Here is a 19,184-nt window from a genome sequence, read left to right as displayed (position 1 = left end):
TTTAATCGCAAACTGGCAGCCAAATGGAAATTGCAGACCTTGATACTGGGAGAAAATTGCCAGTAAAGCAACTCTTGAGAGAACAAGCTTTAAATTTACCCACCCATTTCGACATTGAGGAGAACTTGGGGATCACAGGATATTTTGCTTGGTCTGTTTAGTTCAGATGAATGACACCTGAGTGTTCTATTTAAGAGCGATAGTTGGTTTAAAGTTGCTTCTGCTTTGTACATAAAGCCTTTAACACATACATTTTTGTATTTTATTAAAATTCTAAAATACTGCTGCCTTTTTGTATTTCAGGACATTGGTATGCCTAATGAATTGAAATCCATTTACCATACTTAACGTTCATCTGCTGTGTAATTCATGTTTCTGCCATTTATATGATGGACTACAATCTTAAAGGATGCAGAATAATCTGGGTTTATAAGCAACATTGAATTGATAGAATGTCATGTAAACTATCAGTTTTTGCTGTTTTATATTTAAACAGTTTATGTTATAAAATTTAAACACAGAATAGTAGAATTTCTATTATGGGAAATCTGGACTTTGTCACTTTTTACTCTATAAGTAACTAATGCTTGTTGTTTTTTATGAATAACTTAACCCTTGATCCAACATGCGGCATTTAGGGTGTTTTTCTGAAGGTTCCTGCTAATGCCCCCAGCCACCTATGAATTGGCCTGGCGTTGAGTACTTTTATGGCCTTTTCCACTTAGCTACTTTAAAAAAAGTATACTGGGGGGTTCTAATGTACATCTTGTCCTTTTCTTGCCTATGAAATTATCTGACTAAAGATGGCAGATCTTGCTATACTTAGTCTTCCTAGGGGTTTGGTTTCAAACTACTATTAGGGAGGGCCTCTGATGACTGGATTTCACTCATATTTCAGTGTGGTATGGGTGGTACAGTGTTGTTTGAAATAAGGTTGTTTTTTAGATTTTGGTGTTTATATCAGTAGTTTTCTACTTGTCTCTATCAAGGCAGGCTTTGGTGAAGACAGAACTTTGTGCTTAGAAATTCTGTTTGTTACGAACTTTCCACTGGGAAAAATACTTACCGTTTTCAAGGAACAGATACCCAGTTTGAATGGTAACCTGAATGTCTTCAAACCTTAGCATGGCTGCTCTAAAATATTTGAGAAGTTTTTGAGTAAATGAAGAAATACCTTGAGCAAGAAAAACAGAACCACTTGCCTGGATAATCATAGACATTACTAAAAATAGATGGGATTAGAAGTCAGAAAACTAAGGTCTGGAAAAAAATCCTTGAGTGGGACAGAAGAATATATTTTAAGCTTTTTTTCCCCATGTATCAGATCTATCAGCATAATTATGTATCATAAGCGTGATAAATATATGTCCATGTTTTTCCATTTTTATTCTCCTTTTCTTCATCATAATTAAAGTGAGGGTTTATGTATCTAGAATCCAGTTTTTCCCTAGCTTGGTCTTTTCCCACTATAGAACCAAATGAAACCATAGAACTCTGGCTTACTCTTTAAAAATTGCTTTGTCTAGTGTTCAGGCCCAGGTATTTATATCCCAGGATGCTCAGTCTTATCTATCAATCACTTCTAGCACTCTGATCTATTTACATAGAAACCAGTTCTTACTGCTAGAAGAATTGTGATGGCAAGAACCATGTAGCTTACCAGTGTGTCCCTAGCACAGTGCCTGATACTGTAGAAAGATGGGTCGTTTTCAGTCAATAATAGGAGCTTTTTGAGCATCTGTTATGTGCCAGACACTCTACAGATATTTGTTAAGTGAAATAATTTTTTCTGTCTAACTCAGAAGCTTATTAGGTCTTGAGTTATCTTAGATGTGCTTGCAAATGGGAGTAGTCATAGACCAGCAGTCCCCAACCTTTTTTGGCACCAGGGACCGGTTTCATGGAAGACGATTTTTCCACGGATGGGGCAGTGGTTCAGGTGGTAATGTGAGTGATGGGTAGCAATGGGGAGTGACAGATGAAGCTTCGCTTGCTTCCTTGCCCGCCGCTCACCTCCTGCTGTGCGGCTGGGTTCCTAACAGGCTGCGGACTGGTACTGGGGGTTGGGGACCCCTGTCATACACCTTAAACGGTTTGTTGAAGGATATGCAGCTAGTCCCTGACAGAGCTTAAATGAGAATCTGAGTGGGCACAAAATGGGATTCCTCTGAAGAAACAGGAGGGTGCACTCCTAATTGATAAAATTTTAGAGCTGCAAGAAACTATGCATGTGATCTGGTCTAGCCTCATTTCACAGAGGAGGAAACAGACCCATAGGGTTAAGTTCAAAGCCGCACAGCTAAATCTTGTAGAGAATCAGAAGTAAAATCCAGATTGTATAAACTCAAGGCCAGTGCTTTTTTCCCTAGTGCATGTAGTTCTTAGAAAGATTCCCTTTCTACACAGAAAGGTCATTGTTTATGGATTGTAGTGTTTTTCCTTGTTCTTAAGGAAGGTTTAAAGTGCATGTGTTTTTTAAGCAGTACCTGATAAAATTAAAGAGATTGTTGAAAATTTTTTTTATTATTTTGAATGATTTTGACATCCTCAGTTTAATTGCTAAGCAGGCATTTTCTTTTTATTTTTTTTAAACACTAGAAAAGTAAGACATTTGCATGGCTTTCATTCTCTCCCACAACCATCCCCCTACTCCATTAGAATAAGTAACTCTGAAGGCTAAAGCAAACACTTTGTTTTTGTTTTTTTTTTTTAAATGAATTTAGGCTCATAGAGAAATCGAAAAAATAGTGCAGAGGTTAATGTTAACAATTCATATGACTAGGAAATTAACATTGATTCAGTATTATTTACTCACTTGCCCATATCTATTCAGATTTCACTAGTGTTTCTACAAACATAGTTTTCCTGGTTCAGGATCCAATCCAAAATCCCACATTGCGTTTAGTGGTGATGTCTCTTTAGTTTCCTCCAATCTGTGGCAGTGTAGCATTCTTTCATTATACTTTTCTTGACACTTTTGAAGATAACTGGTAGTTGTTGTAGAGTGTAGAACATTCTTCAATTTGGGTTTGTCTGATGTTTTCTCAGTATTAGATTGAGGTTAGGCGTTTTGGCAAGAAAACCACAGAAATGCTGTTGGACCCTTCTCAGCGCATCATACCAGAGTACATGTCTTATTATTCTTAATATTAACTATCATGTGGTTAAGGTGGTGTCTGCCAGGTTTTCTACTGTACAGTATTTTTTTCCTTTGTAATTAATAAATATCTTATGGGAAGATACTCTGAAACTGTACAGATATTCTGTTTCTCTTCATACTTTCTAATGGTTCTTGCTTGCAGTAATTATTACTCTGGTGTTTTCTAATGATGATTTTCTTTATCCATTTTTCCTTCTATATTTATTTATTGGAATTCTACAAGGAAGATCTGTCTTTTCTCTCATATGTATTTATTCAATTATATCATTATAGTCTCATGGATTATAATCCATTACTATCATCGTATTGTAAATAAAAGCTTCTTAAAAATGTATTTTTGAAAAGTTAATACATTGAGATGATTAAAAATTCAAAGGCCTGTTAGGAGCCTATATGGTGAAAAATCTCTCTTCCACTCCTATAACCTGGTTACCCATTTCGATTGCTATGAGTTTATTTTTATTCTTCCAGAGATATTAAAAGGGTTGGGAAAAGAGTTGTTAGTAAAAATTGCTAGATTCTCAAGTATTAACTTTTTAGCTGGATTCTGGTGATATCTACCATTTTACCGTTACATATTCTTCAGATATTCATTGACAGATATGTCTTAACCAGATTTCTTAACCTTCAGATTTAAATTTTAATACAACAGGTATTATATAGAGATAAGGACTGGTTTCCCCTGAGTATTCTAAAAAATTAAATAACCAGAAGGCAACATTTTATTAAATAACACTTGATACATAATATGTAAAACTAACCAGGTTTAAAAGTAACTAACTTCCAAACAAAATCCAACTTAAATGAGAAAGGATGCTTATTTCAATTAAATAATTAATTTTTATTCACCTAAAAAAATGCTTTCCTCCACTCTGTTCTGTTTTTTCTAGTAGCCTATTTTGCCATCTTTAGGAACCAAGGCCTAGATTTCATCCCCAAAACTGCTTTCTGTTAGCATGGAGTGAAAGAGGAGGGCTGCAAAGACTTTTTTGGTAGTCACTAGTAAAACAGTGAACATACTGGACTGTACTTGTTACAGCATAACTAGCAATAAACCAAAAGTTGGATTGTTCCACTTTTTTTTAAAATTAATTTTTACTGGAGTATAGTTGGTTTACAATGTTGTGTTAGTTTCTGCTGTACAGCAAAATGAATCAGTTACATATATACATATATCCCCTCTTTTTTGGATTTCCTTACCATTTAGGTCACCACAGTGTATTAAGTAGAGTTCTCTGTGCTATACAGCATGTTCTCATTAGTTATCTATTTTATACATAGTATCAATAGTGTATATGTGTCAATCCCAATCCCCAATCCCCCATCCCCCATCCCCCCCCACCCCCGTTGGTATCCGTACATTTGTTCTCTACCTCTGTGTCTCTGTTTCTGCTTTGCAAATAAGATCATCTATACCATTTTTCTAGATTCCACATGTATGTGTTAACATACGATACTTGTTTTTCTCTTTCTGACTCTTCACTCTGTATGACACTCTCTAGGTCCAACCACATATCTACAAATGACCCAGTTTCGTTCCTCTCTATGGCTGAGTAATATTCCATTGTATATACGTACCACATCTTCTTTATCCATTCATCTGTTGATGGACATTTAGGTTGCTTCCATGTCCTGGCTATTGTAAATAGTGCTGCGATGAACATTGGGGTGCATGTGTGTTTTTGAATTATGGTTTTCTCTGGGTATATGCCCAGTAGTGGGGTTGCTGGGTCATATTGTTCCACTTTCTTATTTAACATCTCTAATTACCATCTCTTAAAGTGAGTTTCAAGGACTTCTTATTCCAGAATTCCTTTATGAAACCCTAAATGAAAGCTGGTTGCATTAGCTGTGACCTTGGACAAATTCTTTACTCTCTGAACATTTTCTTCCTTCCTGCCTTCCTTTTTTTGTAAAATGGGTATTATATACTACCTCAGTTTCTGTGAGGATCGCGTGAAAATTCATATACAGTATTTTTAGCATGGTGAAGGTCCTCATTTTAAAAAAATAATTAGGTCTTTGTGGTTTATTTTTAGACTTGAGAGTGAGTGATTTAACCTTTATTATAATTTTATATGGGGAATCCAATATTATATTCTGCATTTTGACTTAGAATTCTTTCTACCATCCTAATGGAGATAACTTAATTAATTTTCTGTGTTATTATTGTAAAAAAAAAATTTATATAGTAATGTGAAAGCTAAACTGTCCTCGTAAATCCATCTCCCAGAGATGATTACTCTTAATAGTTGTTACCTCCTTTTTTTGACTTCTCTGTGTCTATCTAAAAATTCACATACTTAGTATAAGTTGGATCATGTAATAGACATTCTTTTCTGTAACCTTTGAAAGAGCCTTTCCAGGGAAGTGCAGCTACTATTAAATACCTTTCATGATACAAAACTGCTGCTGAGAACAATCTTGGAACTAGGATGGACTGTATCATATTTTTTATGTGAAATTTATCAACAACTTTGAACAACTGTTCATTTTGGCCGTTTCAAGGAGGGCTGTTGAATTTAATTTTGTAGTTTTTCTTTTTGTGCTTATAGTCCTGAAATACAAACCGCAGTTTAACTGGAAAAAAAAAAAAAAAAGTTAAGTCCCATGTAGAGAGTTGGCAGTAGCTTGATTTTCTTTTTTCTTGCCAGTTTCAGTGTAGTTGCCTCAAAATTAAATCAGACTTATTTGGTCAAGTAAGCAAAATATATTCCATTAAATAGTGCATATTCTCTAGTAATCTGCTTTTTAATTCATTTGTTTTCTGTACCTTGTGGATGTGGCTTTTTAAAATGAGCACAATGAAGTTATATTATTCTGTGAGTTTTGCTCTGCTCAAAATATCTTTAAAACTTTCCCTGTATTTAGTAAGCCCTGAGTTTGAGGTTCTTTTTTCAGAAGAGATCTTTGTTGCCCCTAAGTACATAAGGGCACATAACAGCCACCTCTTTGTGTAGTAGCGGTTGTCCTTCAGTTATAAGTAGACTTTTAATATTATTGCTATAAGAGTTAATGAATTTCATGTAAATAGAGACTGGTGATTTGTTAATTAAGACCTAAAACAACTAAAATCTTACTTTGCTTCTTGTGTTAGTTTACCAGGTTAGCGTTTAGTAAGAGATGGATTGCAGATAGTGAGGAAATAATAGATCCCATTGAAATTCATTTGGAATGATGAAAGCTGTCATTTTAATTTTGTTTATAAAATGTATACTGTGTACATCAAAGCGTATGTACATATTTATAAAGAGTTGGCTCTTTACTGAACAAATGAATGGAAAATGTTCAATTAAAAAAATGAGGCATTTATGGTCAAATGACACTGTAACCTTTTCATTTCTTCCTGTATCTTAACTCCAGCTGTATTACAATGATAAGGTAATTTTTTGGATGAATTTAAATGTAAGGCTCGAAGAAAAGCAGATAGATGCCCAAATAAAATGTATATGTCTATCATATCAGCATAGCTGGTTGAGCAGTTGGAATTAGCTACCACAACACTGAATGTAAGGTGTGGTTTGCATGAAATTTTTTCAGTGTTTTGAAAAGCCATCTTTTAATTTGCATTGTTACAAATTCTGAAAATAATTCTTTCATGCATTTTTTTAATATTACTTGTGTATCGTTAGGTTTTTTTTTTTGTTTACTACTGAGCTGGTAAATATTTTTTGTATTTTATTTCCTAATTTTTATTTTCTTGGTTTTAATTTGTTGAAAAATTCTAAACCAGAAAGTAAAATAGGGCTATATTTTATTCTTTATCTGGTCTTCCAACTTTGCAGCATTAAATTTATACACAGCCATTATCTATCTGTCTTCTGAAATGACTACTTAGTTTTGTAAGTTAGATTTCTCAGCCTGTATTTTTCTGTTCTCCAGTATTTCCTCATGTTGTTCTAATTCTGACATTGTAGTCTTCCACAGAGTGGTTGATCTATTAGTTAATCTAATAGTTCAGATTTTAAAAGAATGTGCAAAATTTTAAGGTGGCCGAGGATGGGATGCACATACAATATAGTTCACATACAGTGAAAGTGGTGGTAATGAAAAAGCTAAAAATCAAAGTGAGTTAAAGCTTATGAAACATAATGAATTTAAAACAAATTTTTAGTTACATCCATAGTTAGGTGAATTAAGGGAAAGGGAAAAGACTTAAGGCTGATGATGTAATATTAATAGGTTAGGTAAAACAGAACTGTGCAATGATTGTTTTCCCTCTTAGGAGCAGAATTCACTGACTGATAATTGAGCTTTAGTTTGGAAAAGGAAAAAAAAAATCAAGATAATTAAAGCAGAGAAGTGTGAGGAGACAAAATAGTATAACCAAAGCAAATTTTCAGGCCCAGACAAAAATGGTTTTCAGGGTATTGAAATTTGAAAAAATGTGATCACTGAATATCAATTCAAGAAAACATGGAAAATGAGAGGAGCCTGAATGCTGGAAAGGTTAATACTCCCAGAAGCTGAAAAACTTACATTCTCAACTTGATGGCACAACCTGTAGATTCCAGAAGTGATTATTTCCTGTTTAACTCTGGTGGATCCAGAGGAAGGTTCCAGTTCTAGAGTAGCTTGAGATGTCATCAGATAGTTGATACAATATGCCTGAATTTTAATATCCAGGTTAGAGAAATGTGTGTGCTATGAAATTGCAGTTAGTTGGATCCTTGACTCACAGAATAGTCATCCCTAAAGAATGTCAGCTGATAGATTCACATCAGTCTGAAGGTATTAGTCTAGTGGAAAACAACCAGGAAAAGAATTTTAATTTTCCACTGGAAGTATGGAATGGTGGAAGGTTGGCCTACTACCTCTACCATGTCAGCAGTGCACTGTGCTCGTCAGAGAAGTAAGGGGGTGTTCTTAAACGCGCAGTGGAAGTGGAGTGTTGGGGACCGGAGGGCGGCAGCCTCAGTCTGCATACCCATAGGTGGTCAGGGAAGGATGTGTGTGCTACAGGGTTTTCCATTTTCAGAGAGACGTAGACAAATGGATTATGTCTAAGTGAGTGGGAGGGTATAAAACTATGTCATATAGTTTAGAGAAGAGGACACTTAGATTACAGAACTTTTCAAGTATTTGTAGGACTGTCATATGAAAGAGGCGTTTAACCTCTTTGACGAGCTTTGGAGTGTTGAGAGGGGGTGAGTGGGAGAAATTTCAGGGAAGATAAAATTCAGTAAAATTTGTAACATTTGAGAACAGTTCAGAGATGTCTAAAACAAATTGTGCTGATATTGGGGATATTTTGGGGTTATTGTAATAGGAATTTGTACACTAGGTGATTAAGCAAATGGTTCTGAACTTGTAGTTAGATCTCTGAACCACTGCTGTAGTTTGATGAAGGTAGTGTGGAGATGGGGACGTTAGAGCATTATCATGTATGTTTGATGCAACAAAAGAATATGTAAAACATACTAGTTTTGAAGTGCTCCTATGTTTCATAAACACACACCTGTGAGTCCCCACTCATGAAGGAATTTAGAGCATTGCACGTGCCCATGACCGTGACAGGTTTCTGTAATATTTTGGCTAGGATAACGTTAACAAAAGCTCTGATTGCCAGGCCTTAAAGAATGAAAAGCTTTGGAGACAAAACTTTTAAAAAACATTGGAGTTATGGGGAAAACAGTAAATGAGTCTTTGCCTCCTAAGGTTGGAAACCAGTGGATTCAGTGAAGTCATTCAGTAAGCAGCCTTCAATCATATGAGGTACAGGCACAAGGAGGGTAAATAGGAGACTTGTCTGAAATCACATAGTTACTATTAGAACTGGAATCAGAACTTGTTCTGACTTAGCGTCGTAAGTAACGTGCCAGGAAGTGCTAATGATTTGTTGGCTAGAAAGATGCTGTTGATAAAGGTAGTACTCAGCTGGTTAGAGTTTACAGTGAAAATTGTAAATTCCTTGAGAACTCAAACTGTCTTAGTCACCTTTTCATTCCCATCAGTACTGTCTTGTATGTAATTTGTTTTCTATTATTAAATGGAGTGATATCTTAGAGACTGAAAGAAACACGGTAGAAGGATTTTTTAATTTTAAGTAGAATATATAATTACATTGTAATTTTACTTCACATACTCCTGTCATTAGAAAACAGGTCAGAGTTCCTGTCCTCTTGACTTTAATACCCTCTCTGTGACAAAGTTGATGATGCCTGCTTTCACATCTCTAATCCATACCTCTTACTGTTCTTCTACCTTAGAGTATTTGTTTGTTTATATACCTCCCATGTTAGACTAACTTCTCTGAGAGCTGGCGCCATGACTTGTTTAATGCCCTAGAACCTAGCTCATTCCTCTCTGCATTCACCCATCCATCTGTCCAATTTACTGAGTATTAATTGAGGACCCACTGTATTCCAGGCACTATTGTAAGAGCTGGGGATACAGCAGGTAACAGAATTTCATGGAACTCTAAGCTATTAAATAATCACAAAAATGTTTAGAGAAATACAACTTAAGTGGTAAATGTATCTTTTCTTCCATTACATCATCTAATTGGTTATATGAAGTTGTTGGTTTTTGTATATTATTTTTAAATCTAGTCATCTTACCTGAAGTTTCTTATTTATAAATGGATTTTCTTGGTTTTTCTAAGTTTGATAAATTTGTTTACCTGAAAATCATTTTTTCCTCTTCAACCTACTGTATTACTATGTTTAAAGATTTTTTTAAAATATTGAATTATTCTTGCATTCGTGCTGTAAATTCCACTTTTCTTGGTGCATTATTCTTTTAATGTGCTGCTGGTGGAGCTTGTTCACTTAGGATATTTGCTTCTCTATCTACAAGCAAATTTTATCTGTGGTTTTCTTTTATGCTATTGTCAGGTTTTTATATGAGTGTTATTAACTTCATAATAAGAATTGGGCAGTTTTTGAGGAGGAAATTTTAATGTAATAAACTAATGTTGAAAGTGCCTTTACATAGAGACCTTGACTAAAGGATATATGTGCAATTTTAATTAGATTAAATTTTTCTAATGCCCTCTGGTTAATTACTTGCTGTAATTACATAATTATGTAAACAACCATTTATATTTAAATTGTAGGTCATTGGAAATTTGATTTGAGAATTGCTGTCATATGCTAATTTAAGATAAACACTAATTTGATACTGGACATCTTTGAGAAAGATTTCTTTATGAGAGTAGAAGTATAAAAACAAACTTAAAGAATCAACTCTTGTCCTTATAATGTAGTTAAACACAAGGTACCTTCTTTTGCTTTTTAAAAAAAAGAGTTCATTTGTTATACAGAGATAAACATTTGGTAAGCTTTGACAAGCAAATTGTTAGTTAAGAGATAAGATTCATTATAAAATGGGTATTGCCATCACTGAAGCAGAAAATGTAGTGTAGTGTAGTATTTTCATTGACAGTCTTTATAACTGGGTGAGAACACCTTTGATCATGCCTTTTTACTGCAGTGGATTTTATTTAACTGAAAGTGATTTAAATAACTAGTTAAGAAAATTAAAGTGTGAAATTTGATAGTACCTTAACAGCGATAAATTGAAATTCTGTGTTTGGAAGGCATACAAATACAACTTAAGTGATAAATGTATCTTTTCTTCCATATGACGTTACTGTTTTTTGTGTATTTATATATTCTTTAACCTAGTCATCTTACCTGAATTTTCATAGTTATAATTAATTCTTTTGGAATTTTATTTATTTTTAAAATTAATTAATTAATTCATTTTTGGGCTGCATTGGGTCTTCGTTGCTGCACGCAGGCTTTTCTCTAATTGTGGCCAGCGGGGGCTACTCTTTGTTGTGGTTTGCGGACTTCTCATTGCGGTGGCTTCTCTTGTTGCGGAGCACAGGCTCTAGGCGCACAGGCTTCAGTAGTTGTGGCATGCGGGCTCAGTAGTTGTGGCATGCGGGCTCAGTAGTTGTGGCTCGTGGGCTCTAGAGCGCAGGCTCAGTAGTTGTGGCACACAGGCTTAGTTGCTTCACGGCATGTGGGATCTTCCTGGACCAGGGATCAAATCAGTGTCTCCTGCATTGGCAGGCGGATTCTTAGCCACTGCACCACCAGGGAAACCCGGAATTTTGTTTTTAAATACTAATGGATACAAGCTTTTTCCCCAAGGAGGACATGATCCATAACATGGAGAGACGGTTACAGATGCATTCAGCTAAATTAATAATGACAACCCTTATTAGACAGTGTATTCCAGTGGGCAAGGGCCTATCTTCTAGCACATTGTGGAAGCTTAATAAAGAACTCTTGAAGAATTAATTGATATCTTTGTATAGGACTTGATCCATTAAGATAGATTTCTCATAATTTTTTTTTTAGAAGTGATATTCATACCTGGAAACTGTCATAATAATTGTTTTAAAAGGTCATTGACTTTAGGTATCTCTGCTTTCTTTCTTTTATTTCATTCATTAACTCATAGTTTGATCTCCATACCATCTTTTCCTCAAAACTTCCAGATCACCAATGGCTTAGTGGTCACATCCAAGGTCCCCTCTTTTGCTCTTTACCTTGTGGTATTTTTGTGGTATTTGACACTGTTGATCACCCTGTCCTTGAATCTGTTGTTTTTAGCTTCTTTGAAGCTTCTCTTCCCTGGTTCTCCTGTCTACCTCCATTTCTTCTTGGTTTGGATCTTCTTTTCCTCATCCCTTAAATGGTGCTTTTCCTAGGGTCATTCAGTTCTTCCTTCTCCCTATACCCCCTCTAAGACATCTCTTCTGTTCCTGTAGCTTTAACCAATACATTTGGGTATCAGACTCAGACTTCTGCTGAACTTAAATTTTGTATATCTGTTGAACATCTCTGTTTGGATATTCCAAAGATACCTAAAATATCTAAGGAAGTGGTCCGGTTTAAATCTCATTCAGATAGGTTAGTTCTGAAGTATAAAGGAAGCTTTGGTATTAGCTTTGTCTTATAGGCATTCTTAGGATAGTTATTTGGCTGAAGCTATCATTTGGAATGACTGGGGTTTTTTAGGCATGGAGAAATTAGGTAAAATAACTGGTCTGTATCATAGTGAATAAAAGCTTGGGCTCTGAAGTTATTTTTGGGACTTCCCTGGCGGTCCAGTGGTTAAGACTCCGTGCTTCCAATGAAGTTATTTTTAATAAAATATATTATTTGGTATAAATTTGATTTCTGGTAGAAATTAATTAAGACTGTAGTTCTGTGAAATGTAGACTTAATCCAGAGAATGACAGACTAGGTCAACAGCTCTTCTTTGAGTTTTAACACTTTATCAATGAAATCCTCCCCTACCCTCTTATTTTTTTTTTTCCTGGGCTAGTAAGAATATTTTTTTGTCTAACACATTTAAAATTTTTACTTTTAACAGAAATTAGCAGAGTACGGAAAGACATGTACAATGACACATTAAATGGCAGTACAGAGAAAAGGAGTGCAGAATTGCCTGATGCTGTGGGACCTATTGTTCAGTTACAAGAGAAACTTTATGTGCCTGTAAAAGAATACCCAGATGTAAGTATATTTTGTTTATATTCAATGTTTTTTTCCTGCTTCACATACTTTGGGAAGAGATATATCTGATGGTAAATACTTAAGCATTGTCAGCTGCTTTTAAAAAAAATTTCATGTGAGGGACTAGAGGCATCAATACTTTGGTGTGGATAATTTAATAAAAACATTTTTTTAAAAATATATTTTCATTTGAATGCTGCTGTGTCACTTTGGAAGTCTAGAACTAAGTAAAGACTTGGTTCTAGATTTCAAATTGAGGCAAGAATTATGGAAAGAGCTTTGGCCTGAATGTCAGAGAGCACCAAGTACAACTTTGTGCTTGTCTTTGATCTGACCTCAGCGAAGCTGTGTCATCCTTTCAGTAAAATGAGAGGTTAGACTGTATGACAGCTAAGATTCCTTGCAGCGCTAAAATTTTTATCATAACCACTACTTATAATATTTTTCTCGTCTTAGTTCCTTGTTCAGCTATTCTCCGCGTATCTTGTTGTGGATAGCCTCCTTACACTATACAGTTAATTTATAAAAGGCTCCAACTCTTTACCTTTTGTTACAGAGCCCTACATGATATGGTCCTTTTTATTTCTGACCTCATCTTAAATGATTTTCCCTCTTCCTCAACATACCGCAGTTACATTGGCTGTTAAGAATAAGTTAAGTCTGTTCCCAGCCCAGGTACCTTTATGTTTGCCGTGCATTTATCTTAACCAGCTGGCTTCTTCTTGTCATTAAGTTTTTAGCTTAAGTGTCACTTCAGAGAGGACTCCTCTGACCATTTTATCTAAAAGCGATCTGGCTGCTCATTATTTCACTTAAGTCTCTTTAGTTCTCTGCAGTAGCACTTATTATCTGGTATTTTTCTTTTTTATTTGTTTATTTTCTTATCTCTCCGCAGCACAATATAAGGTACTTAAAACAAGAACTTGTTTTTGTTATTTACTGCTATATTCCCAGTGCACATAATTTTGGCACATAATAGGTATCCAGTACCTACTGAATATATAAAGGCAAATTGATGGCTTTTTGCTGTGTTTCAGAGGACTTTTCTGAAAGGAAATACAAGAAGGAGTTGGTATTGTAAGGTGAAAAATGTGAAGTGTACTCTAAGTTGCATTGATTGTATGGATAGTATTGTAGTTTGGAGATGGGAAGTAAATGTCATAAGTTGAGTTAATGGGGAAAAAGTGTTGCTATTTCATAAGATGCGTTTCTAATATAGTTTTCTTACAAGCTAATACATTTACTCTTTTTTTTAGTAAGTATTTTTGGTTGCAAATATGTAAACAGTTCTGGATAACATAGGCAAAGAAAGGATTTGTTGGAAGATAATTGGGTGTGGTACAGAGGGTTAAAGGCATAGCTGGAGAACAAAGCTTCATATAAGACAGGAACCAGGGCAGTTCTGAGAATCTCAGCAGTGGGAGTTTAGACCTTCCCTGTTGAGAGCCTTGCTCTTAACATAATTTGGCATCAGTGCCTCTCAGATTTTATCTTCAAACTTCAGATTCTTAGGAGAGAGAATGTATTTTGGACCAGTCTGCCATGAGTAAGGCCTGGGGTTAACTGACATAACCTAGACATGACCACCCTGGACCTACTCTGGGTATTGGATGATTCCTTGGGGTGGTAAATTGTGATTTGGGCAGCTGTCCCAATTGGAGTCTACTACTTTTGGGTGTTTCAGTATCTCCTAAAAGACACCAGCCTTCTCATCTGCTTGTTTGAACTCTAAAGGATAAGGATTCAGCACAAGCCATTAACATAGAATAGGTAAGAGCATGTGACTGTGTTAGAGAATATAAACTTAATCTGCCTGGTTCCCATTCTTTAAAAAAAATGCTATTCAGGGAATGATGTTTATATTGCATTACTTAAAAGACACATGTTCTGTATAATCCTCTAAGTCAGAAGAGATGTATTTTATATTGTGGGTGCAAGGGGAGGCACCTTTTTACTCTATTCCTGTCCTTTTTCCACCAGTTGAGATTCACTGTCATGGTCAACTACAGTTGTTGACACGTGTGTTGGAGCGAAACATTGTCTAGTTCAGTGGTTGTCAAAATGTGGTCCCAGGACTATAGTATCCACACCTCCTAGGAACTTGTAAATGTTCACGCCCCACCCCAGACTAGATGAGTCAGCATCTCTGGGGCTAAAGCCCAGCAGTCTGCCTTCCAAGCCCTGTAGATGATATTGATGCATGCTAAAGTGTGAGAAGCACTGCTCTCATTTGTTTACATTGTCATCATAAGCTGGGCTAACAGGTAATCACGTAGGGTGCTTTTACCAGGCATTGTTTCAGAAGGCAGGTAGGGGTGGTGAACTGAATGTCTCTGCTCCTGTGGAGCAGGCATTGCAGTAGCAGAAACAGACAATAACCAAATGAATATTTTTCTTTAGGTTCAGTCAGCGCTTTGGAAAAAAAAGTGGAGTAAGCAGATAAACAGTAGCTATGTGTTTATAGTCAAGGAATCTCTTATAAGATGAAGGGAATGCAGAGACATGAATGGAGTGATGGGGAGGAAGGCATGAAATCGTCTGGGGGAAGCACATTCCAGGCAGAGTGATCAGCAGTGCAGTGGTTCTGAGGCATGAGCATGCTTGGGAAGTGTAGTAAGATGCGAGGCTAGAAAGTTAGCAGAGGGGCCCTGTCCTCAAGGGGCTGTGGGTCCCGGTAGGGATTTCCGATACTACTGAGTGAAATGGAAAGCCAGGGAGTGCTGTGGGCTCAGTTGGGTTTTAATAGATTTGTTCTGGCTTCTGTGTGGAGAAAGGCTGTGGGTGATGGTGACAGCAGGGAGACCAGCTAGGGGGCAGAGGAGGAACTTGAACAAGAGGACTTAGAAATGCTTGGATCCTTCATAATTGATGACTTGGAGCCAACAGAATTTGCTGGTAGATTGGATATGGGGTGTGAGGGAAAATTAGGAATAGCTCAGAGGTTTCGATTGATTGGAGTAACAGAATCACCAGTTCTTGAGCTATGAAAGACTGAGGGAAGAGCAGGTTTGGGGACGGGGCTTAGGTTCTGATTTAGAGGTGTTGAGTTTGAAGTCAGACATCCAGATGTGGGCATGTCAAATAGGCAGGTGGGTATATGAGTTGTGGATGATTCTTGGCACCCAAAAGTGTCTATTTTATCAAAGCTTTTTAAATGAGAAATTTAGTTATTCATTGGAGAGAAACAGGTATAAAGCCATTTTGGTCCTCCAGATCATTTTTTTAATACCTTGATTTTAAATTTCTGTTAAAAGAATTTGGCAAAATTGGGATCCGCATATAGTTTTTCTTTGAGGTTATCAGTACATACCAAATGAATAGTAACTGTTTTGTAGTCTGTACTAGGAACTGTATCTCATCTTAAAAAAAATTAAATAATGTTAAACAAAATAAAACAAGGGCGTGTGTTGTGTGTCAGATTTTGGTAGTCTGGAAACTATTTTATTTCAGAATTATGAATTAGATATTGGCCACGATGAAACACATATGCATTCTTCTTACTCCTGTTTTTCTTAATATGTCTTAGAGATCATTATGTATGCTTCTCTCTCACCTCCCCCTTTCGTATGTAGGCTCGATTTTGTGAGCGAATTCATCCTGTTTGACTCAAAAATGCCTTATTAAAGCTTCAAAGGGGCAGTGTAGCACAGTGGTCCAAAGTAGGGACTCAGACTCCTGGCTGGCTCTGCTGCTTGTATTGTGACTTTGGGCAAGTCCGGTCCTTAGTTTCCTCATCTCTGTAATGGAGGTAGTCTCTCACAGGCTTATGAGGGGTTATAAGTGAGTTAATACATGAAAAGCACTTGGAAAATGCCATTATGCTGTGTAAGTGTTACCAGAATGTAAGCTCCATGACGGTGGGGATTTTTCCCTTTTTTGTATTCTCACTGCCTAGGATAACGTCTAGTAAATGGTAGATGTATAATAAATATTTGTTGTGTGTATCTGTATGAAAGCCTCACTCTTTCAAATATTGCTGAAATTTAAAAAAAATATGTTGCCTTTTGAGTTTGCACATAGCAACTTATTTATAAAAGTAAGTGTTAATTTGGAGGTATTGTTTTGGAGTTGGCTATGTATAGCTCTGGGACTGATAAGAAAAGAAAGTCTTAGATCACATGTTTGAGAAATTAGATAGTGCCGTATAGTGTCCTTCGCAATGTTTTTGAATCAGTGGCTTAATGGTATGGGAATGAGAAGGTAATATGAGTAGCTTGTTGAAGATGTATTAAAAATTTTACACATTTATTAATATTTATACTTAGTAATAAAGCAGACTTTTATTGCATCTCTACTGTGTACTAAGCACGTCCTGGAGGTGGGGATATTAATTTAGTAGAGAAAACTCTTTGACATAGTTGAGGTATAGTGGGTTTTTGAGCCATTCAGGCCTAGGTTTTGAATCCTGGCTTAGTGCCTTCCTGGCTGTATTTGTCAACAGTCGCCACAGCAGTGCTCCATGTAAGCTATCCTAAAACTCAGTGGCATAAAATAACAAGCATTGATTTCTGTGCTCTTTATTTAGTCTACACTGTATGTTGGCTGCAGTTCTGCTGATTGGGCTTAGCCGAGGTTGGACTAGGCCGGCTCTGGGTGGGTTTAGATTACCTTTATGTTCCTGCTGGGCTCAGCCCAAAGGGGCAGCAGCTACTTGGAGCAAGCTCTTTTCATGGCAGGTCACTGGAGTGTCAGAGCCAAGCCAAGCCAAATTGCTTAAACACATGTAAGACCTCTACCCTTCTTCCATCCCCTAACATTCCATTAGCTCAGTGATTGTCAACTGGATGATTTTGCCCATCTGGGGCATTTGGCAATTTCTAGAGCTATTTTTGGTTGTCAAAACTTGGCGGGAGTACTAGTGGCCTCTAGTGGGTAGATGCCAGGGCTGCTTCTAAACATCCTACAATGCATGGGACAGCCCCGGCAACCAGGAATTATCCTGCTCCAAATGTCAGTAGTGCTGAGGTTGATAAACTGCATTATCAAGTCACTCTGTCTACATGAGAAGGGGACTAGAATAAATATTAGCAAAAAATAATTGAGACTAGCACATTGGCTTTGAGCACATGTAAACTTTAGAATCTGTTTCCTTGCCTATAAGATCATAAGGTCTACCTCATAGAATTATTTAGAGGAATGAAGATAACAAATATATGGTATCTGGATAGAGCACTCAGTACGGTTCTTATGATCATGACTAAGGAAAAAATTCCTATCCTTGAAGGAGCCCACAGTGTTATATGAAAGAGAAAAGCTGTTGCATTATCATTTAAGACTATTTAAGTTTATCATATATTCAGAAAATGACCGACATGGATGAAGACCAAAGTTAATGCACAGGCCATCGAAGTGTTGATTTGGCCAGTTATTAAGGGCTTGTTTGAATCCATGAAGATCTTATAAACAGTATATGAATGGAGTTAACTCTGATTGATATAAGTAAAAGATGTTATGTTTTAATGAGTCAATAATAATTCTGTCATTAAATTTGCCTGGTTATTGTTTTTGGGTTCTGAGAAATTGTTTTATAGGATCTGCCAGAGTGGTAGAATAAGTTTCAAATATTGGCAGGGTCTAGCTGTTAGGGATATTAGTTAGCCTGTATATACATGAACAGATTAGATTGCGAAGCCTTTAGCTTGGGATATGTTATGATTAAATTGTAGTGAGACTTTCCCCAGAAATGTTATATGAAGATAACTTTGATTTTCTGATGTTTTTAAAATGGGTTTTTTTTTTTTTTTTTATTTTTTTTATTTTTTTTTTTAATGCTATTCTTGTCTGCTTACATTCTTTTTATGTATGTATGTATGTATGTATGTATGGCTGTGTTGGGTCTTCGTTTCTGTGCGAGGGCCTTCTCCAGCCGCGGCGAGCGGGGGCCACCCTCCACCGCGGTGCGCGGGCCTCCCACCGCCGCGGCCCCTCCCACCGCGGAGCACAAGCTCCAGACGCGCAGGCCCAGCAACCGTGGCCCACGGGCCGAGCCGCTCCGCGGCACGCGGGATCCTCCCAGACCAGGGCTCGAACCCACGTCCCCCGCATCGGCAGGCAGACTCCCAACCACTGCGCCACCAGGGAAGCCCTTAAAATGGGTTTTAATTTTGAATGATTATAGCGTTAAAAGGTTTGTCTTGGGTCTAGGCTATTCGTGGTGACACATATTGTCAAAGGGTTGTACGATGGGTAAATGCCCTTTCAAATATTTTTTCCAGCTTGTAGGATTTCAGCAGGGCAACTATAAATAATAATGTAGATTTATAATGTTTTTCACAGTACACACTATAGCTCACAATAATAGTCTATGTCAGTGGTGGAGCATGAGTTTTAAAGTCACCTTTCAATTTATTTCTCTTGGGCTTGCAGATAAAATTTGGCTAGTCATAGCTTCAGAGTTAGTATGGAGTTATTCATAAGTTTCACTTTCTCAAGATTGTCATCTGCAAATTGCCTGTTGAGCTGGCATTTGTTTTGGAGGAGTTATGAAAAGAGAAAAGGGGTCATTGCAGTTGGTTATCTTTACTTAAGCCTTTGTTCCTTTGACTCTT

The 19,184-nt window shown here is 36.6% G+C and overlaps 1 protein-coding gene across 7 annotated transcripts in view; it reads left to right on the top strand.

The window, feature by feature from the left end:
* QKI (QKI, KH domain containing RNA binding) overlaps positions 1–19,184 on the top strand; it is a 137,776-nt gene that overhangs the window by 18,974 nt on the left and 99,618 nt on the right. For all 7 annotated transcript variants that reach the window (XR_014267670.1, XM_082475660.1, XM_082475658.1 and 4 more), the window contains exon 2: positions 12,494–12,636. Coding sequence is in view for 6 of the 7 variants with exons in the window: in XM_082475660.1 (XP_082331786.1) it covers positions 12,494–12,636 (143 nt within the window). In the remaining variant the exon portion in view is untranslated. The remainder of the gene's footprint in view (positions 1–12,493; positions 12,637–19,184) is intronic.

This window comes from Balaenoptera physalus (genome assembly GCF_965194825.1).
Source record: "Balaenoptera physalus genome assembly, chromosome: 9".
Taxonomy (NCBI): Eukaryota; Metazoa; Chordata; class Mammalia; order Artiodactyla; family Balaenopteridae; genus Balaenoptera; species Balaenoptera physalus.
The sequence above is the reverse complement of the archived record's forward strand: the minus strand, read 5'-3'. Positions and strand labels throughout refer to the sequence as shown.